This window comes from Varanus komodoensis, unplaced genomic scaffold (genome assembly GCF_004798865.1).
Source record: "Varanus komodoensis strain SLA01 unplaced genomic scaffold, ASM479886v1 scaffold17, whole genome shotgun sequence".
Lineage (NCBI taxonomy): Eukaryota > Metazoa > Chordata > Lepidosauria > Squamata > Varanidae > Varanus > Varanus komodoensis.
In genome coordinates this window covers 10504620-10510619 of record NW_025335505.1, presented here as the reverse complement: position 1 = coordinate 10510619, position 6000 = coordinate 10504620, and the positions used below count along the sequence as shown (strand labels likewise).

At 39.8% G+C, this 6000-nt stretch overlaps 1 protein-coding gene across 19 annotated transcripts in view; it reads right to left on the bottom strand.

The window, feature by feature from the left end:
- Nucleotides 1-747: 747 nt before the first annotated feature.
- PTPRM (protein tyrosine phosphatase receptor type M) overlaps nt 748-6000 on the bottom strand; it is a 504993-nt gene continuing 499740 nt past the window's right edge. For all 19 annotated transcript variants that reach the window (XM_044426600.1, XM_044426602.1, XM_044426601.1 and 16 more), the window contains 2 exons: nt 4036-4171; nt 748-3014 (listed from right to left, as the gene is read on the bottom strand). In XM_044426600.1, the coding sequence (XP_044282535.1) occupies nt 2961-3014; nt 4036-4171 (190 nt within the window). In that variant the 3' untranslated portion in view covers nt 748-2960. The remainder of the gene's footprint in view (nt 3015-4035; nt 4172-6000) is intronic.

Sequence of the window (6000 nt, the reverse complement as noted above, 5' to 3'; positions counted from 1 at the left end):
GGGCCGATTACCTCCTTGCACTGCCCTGAGCAAGGGAGCAGTGGTGTGGAGCAGAGACTGAGAGAGGCTCCACCGTCCTCCGTTTCGCATTTCAGGGTATGAGCTCTGCTTGGGCAATGGGGACAAAAACGGGATATAAAAAGGCACACTTGTGTGTTGTGTAAACTAGGCTTGTATACCGAAGCCCAGTGGTGCATGTTGCAAGCCAAGCATGGAATTCTCTTCAACTTGTTTTGTTTTCACTGGCTGGTTCATGAAAAGAAAGGTCAGAGGGATCATTTGGCAAATATCTGTTGCAAACAGCACCCCTTCCCAGCAAGAGCCTTCTTTTTCTTTGTTTTGCCCTTTGCTCTTTGCGAGGAAGTAAATCTTCCCCTTTGTTTTGACTCCTTCTGGTCTTTGAAAGAGTTAAACTACTCCCCACTCACCTTTTTAAAAGGCATTTGAGCCACTTGATATTGCGCTGGGCTGTGAAAACCAAACAAGAAAAATTAGGAGCTACTGCTGAATGGGAGAGGGAGTAAGGGATATGTCCAGAACTGGATCTTCTGCAATCAGGACTTTTATCTTGGAAGAAGGGAAAGCCTGGATCCAAGCCAAGATAAAGATAGAGGGATCGGGACTGCTTTTTCCATGCAGCAGTTTTCCACTTCAAAGGGAAAAAATACTTATAAGTAAGGGAAGTACATGGAATGTGAGGTTCCACCCAGAGAATCCAGTCAAATATGACACAAGCCAATGCCATGGTGGATTTGCATTACAAGTTTATTTAAATTATATTCCAGTTTGAATGTTGGATAAAACAGATCATAGATTAAATTAAATCAAATGGACTGGATCCAACTGTGCAGATGTATATCCTTGGAAGCCAGTGTCAGTGAGGGTCAAATACCTAGGTTGGTCCCCATCAGTCATCATGCTGGTGTAAGCAAGCTTGGCTCCCTTTGGACTGGGGGTGTGCTGATCCAGGACAAGGTGCATGTTCAGTCCTTCCCCACACCAATTTTCCGCCCCATTCCACCCTGCAAGGTATAAAAATAAGAAAAAAAGAGTCTCCAGTGTAATCGATGGAGGCTTTTAGTTTCTTTTAAACTCTCCTTTTTGCCACCCACAGGAAAAAGGTGGTGTTTTTGAGGGGCAAAGAGGTGTGGGTAAAGGTTTAATGCATCCTCCTGTGTTGGCATGGTTCCAGTCCACAATGAGGCTACACATGCTTGCACTTGATTAGGACACCTATTACACATCGCTACATTATGCATGATCACCAGGATGCTTAGCGTGGACCTGAGTTGCCTGAGAGGTAGGAGAGATCATATCGTAGCAGGAGAAAGGTGACGGTATTACTCACCCCTCTGGCGACTAGAACATGGGCTTGCGGTCTCGCAAGCTGAACTAGAGCACAAACGCTCGTGTGTGGCACCTATTTGTGCACACAGTTCCAGCGAGGACCAGGTAGATAAATTGCATCTGCTCCCTAAAGCGTATCAGTGGATATTTTAAATTTTTTGCAGCATCTTACTCTTCCAGGCTTTGCTGCAAGATGCCCGCCACTGCGAAGAATAACAGAAAGCACCTGCAGTCCCTTCACTCAGAGATGATGCTTTGGGGCAGTCCAGAGACATTGCATTGCAGTGCCCGTAATTTCCAGCCAGCATGGGCACTGGACATACAATTAAGACATCCGCGTTTAGAGCGACTTAAGGCCGAGGAAATGAAGCCGTCTGCAGCATGTGGGAAAGCTCTGCTTGCGGGAGTTGCAGGAGCCCTAAGGACGGTAGAGCTGCTGTGTCTGCAGGGAACGACTGCGCACTGAGTCCACCAGTTGGCCGTCTAGCCCATGCTGTCAAGCCTAGCGGTCGCGCTCAAATGCAGGTTTCTGCTGTTTCAGACAGGCCTGCTGTCAGAAATGCTTTGACTGGAAATGACAGGGATTGGTTTGGGGGATTCATATATGCAAACATTTGCTGTACTGCTGAGCTATGATCCCCCAGGCATAGGAATCTCCAATTCAACTCTGCTAAAGTAATCATCTGGAAAGCCTTGCACAAAGTTTAGCTTTAGCTGAAGGCAATCCCATGTCACAAGATGCTATATATTAAATGAGATTTTAGCAGATATGTAATTATTTATTAAGCTGAGAATCCAGACAGGGTAAACAAATGTTTACAATATAATACAGTAAGCATTTCCAGGGCTTAATAGAAATGATTGTCACTCACTGTGCTTCACAAAAGATTTCTTTTTAATGAATAAATAATTTGATGAAATCAAAAAATATTTACAATATAAACAAATGGGGAAAAGCTTTGGATATATTAATCTGATCATCCTGTATTTTTTTCCATTTTCTTAATGGACTTTTGTCAAGTCCCTTTTTTCTGAAACAAAACAAGCTGGACAGAAAATACAACTCAGCAAAGTTAATGTGGTCTGTTCATGTAGCTATTAGTTTGGTTTAAGCTACAAGTGCTTTGTTTTATTAGGAGCTAATAGGATACAAATGTAACTAAAATACATTATCAAAATGCTAGATGGCATTCTCCACAGAACAAAATGTACACTAGGCTCTGACGACAACAACAAAAGATCACTGGCAACAAAAAGTACAACAGAAAAGTACAAATGTCTTCATTGGAATAGAATTGTGCTCTTTAATTTACCCGATGACTAGGCTGGTCTATCAAGTTGATGGGTTTACATGATAGTGGCATCCAACCACTGAGGTGCATTGGTGTTTTACGGTGGGATCGTAGGTGTCTCAAGCAACAGCCATACCGTGGAAAATGGGCAGTGCAAGCATTTTTGGAAAGACTCTCCAGGGCTCTTAAAAAGAGCCAATACAAAGCAATAAAAGCATTAACACTGAGAGGTCCTCATCTCATACACACAGATATCATGAAGCAACTTGCTTTGATTGTGGCGGTGAAAGCTTTTGTTTTCCTCCATTCTGATTTGTGCCATCAGCCAGAATTCAAGTATTCCAAAGCCACTTCATAGCAGAATTTATATTGATCCTGGAAAAATCAAGGCAAGAGAAGAGCATAAAGTCAATTATACCAAGAACTAAATCAAGGACATAGGTTTTAGGTTCTGTTAATCAAAATGACTTAAATTTTTTTCTCTTCTGTGCAACATATTTATTTGTATTAGACATGCTCACTGTGAATCAGATTTCAAATCTGATTTCCATTGGCACAAAGAAAAATAAGTAGAACACCTGGTAATTTAGATTCAGAAAACAAAGTAGTATGGGGAAAGGGAGCCACACAGGCTGCTTTGAGAACATCCAAAGAAGAGCAGTTAAAAATGTAAAAAATGATAAATATATCACACTGCCTAAGTACAGTATCCATATAGACCTTTCACAATCTATCAAACTGTGCCTGGTAATGGGATTTCTCCATGGCTTCTTAGCAGCATGCTGCAATGCAACCATTCTTATACTACTGATGAACAAAACAGGCCATAATACCCTGATGCTTTGAGTTGTCCTATATTGTTTTTTTAATAACAGGAGCTGGCATTTCAGCAATTCTACATTTAAGAAGTTCCATAAAGCACTCTACAAGGAGATAATTGCTCCTGACTCTTTGTTTCTGAACTCTTTTAATCTTTCGGCAAGATAGAAGAGCCATAATTAAACGCAATACCCTGAATGTCAAACTGAAATTCACAGTCTTGAAAAATATTAGGAGATTAAGCTATTTATAAAATATATAATTTGAAAATCTGGCATTTCATTTTACATGACTATTATTTCTTCCATAAAAAGGCTGTTTTCCATGTGGACTGTGCTGCCAGAAAGGAAAATTAGTAAGGATGTTCTCTTAAAAGTTTTAAAGTTTTCACAAAAAGTAACATACACTGAACAAAGTCTCCTTGGGAGGAAAACAGCGTAAAATACTTTCACAAGTCAAGTGATTCATTATCCTCTCTAGAAAACAACAGGCTCTCAGTATAAGTCTCAAAAATGCACTGTGCCTTATGATAATAGCAAAAATTTTCTACTTAGTGGTGCAGTTCTAAAGCTTATACCAGAAGGTCCACCATATTAGGCTTATTATTCCTCAAGGTCTTCACAGCATGGAAAACATCTACGGCCCTCTGATGTCGTAGCATCTCACAGACAATACTGATTGCACAAAATGTTCCACTGCGGCCACCTCCATTTCTGTAAGAAAAGCAACAGAATGACATGATTATTTCTTTGTGTGGGTTATTTCCTTTCATAGTACATGAGGACCTTAAAAAAGATGATTGATATATTGATGTATCAATGAACAACCTGGATTCTGATAAGGACAATTTTTGTGATGACGGTGATACTAAAGCTGAAATAGTATTTGCAGCCTTTCTGTTGAAAGGCTTAGCTTAAGCTGTCTTCTCATTGGAATAGCCTTCGAGTTCAGCTTACCGTCTACGTGTCCTTTGCATCTAAGCAAACAATCTCTGGTAAGGTAGTTGTTGGGATATATTAGAACTATAAAGGATTTTGTAATATTATTGTTTCTGAGTCAACCTCCAACTGTGGACCAACAATTGGATGGATATATACATACTAAGGACAGATGAATCTGTTCTTCCACTTTCTCATTTAAATTTCAAATTCTTTCCAACCCATTTATGGAGAAATTTGTGGACTTGCTCAGTTTTTCTCAAAATGAAGGGACCACCCAAATTCTAACCTATCTGCACTGACCCATTTCAGTTGATATACCCCCTTTACATCCAGAAATCACTGTCCTGTAATAGTTTTAGTGGCCAATTCAGATGAAATGCTCCTGACCAGTGTAAAGGGAACAGAAAAAGGGTTCAGGGTAACATGCTTTGTCACTCCAGTCCCATCTTGCACTGACACAAAGTATTTTTCTGCTGGTTGTAACCAGGCTGTTATAAAACATGTTTAATATGTATTTATGACATTTTTACAGTGTTCCTATTTAGCCAATGACTCAATGATCCACACTATGGGGAAGGCCTGATCTTAATGCTTTAGCCAGTTTTGAAGGATTCAGAGTATTGCATCTGCCTTACAACTATGAGAACACAAGTGACTTCCCACAAAAATTTGAGTCATAAGTGTTCAGATGCATGATTAAATATAGCATTTCATAATGCTTTAGCTCTGGCTATTTTTAATCTTCAAGAAAATCTCGCTCCTCTAGAAACTCTATTATTTCCACAGCTATTCTAATCAGCATCTTTAGGCTGCACTTCAGTGAAAATAATAAACCTTAATAATTACCAGAGTACAAACTAGTTAGCTTGCAGCTCTTTAAAGGCAGCATTCACAAATGGTTGATTTTCAAAGGAAGCTACAATATGGCACATCTGTCACATTCCGACAGCATGAAAAGAATGCTCCCTGCTGCCAAAATACTGGATGATATTGTGCCATTCTTAGAGCATTTTAATTAAAATAAAATCATTTTAAAGGATCTTGTTGGAGGGCATGTTTTTCCCTTTCTGTGCCGCCTCGAAGTGATGTGCATCTGCGAGTGCATGAGATGCGGTACAATCATTTAATATCATAAATAATTGGTAGAGATAAGATCAATTTGCATTTAAAAAGGACCTCCCAGATGTGCATCTCAAGGTATTAACAAGCTAAACCTCACAAAATACAGAGTTATAATTTCCATGGATAGGAAAACTAGAACACAATGAGATAAAACTACCTGTCCATTTTGGCTGGAAAACGTTAGTGATTTGGGAAGTAGCTGTGAACAAGTTGTTTTTTTTCCAAATTAAAAATGAACAAAGGGAAAAAAAAAACCCTTAATTGTTTTACAGTTCAATCACGAAGGAGATAGCCATTTAGTGGCAGGGGGGAGAGAGGAATGAAAACAAACAGCACACAGATCAAGGCACATGAGAAGAAAAGAATACAAAGGGCACAGGCAGGGCTAGTGCACCTGAAATGCCGCTGTTTTCAGACTGCAGTGAAACTTCAGCTTGCTTCCAACAATGCGTTAGGGTTAAATAGCTAATTTGGTATTT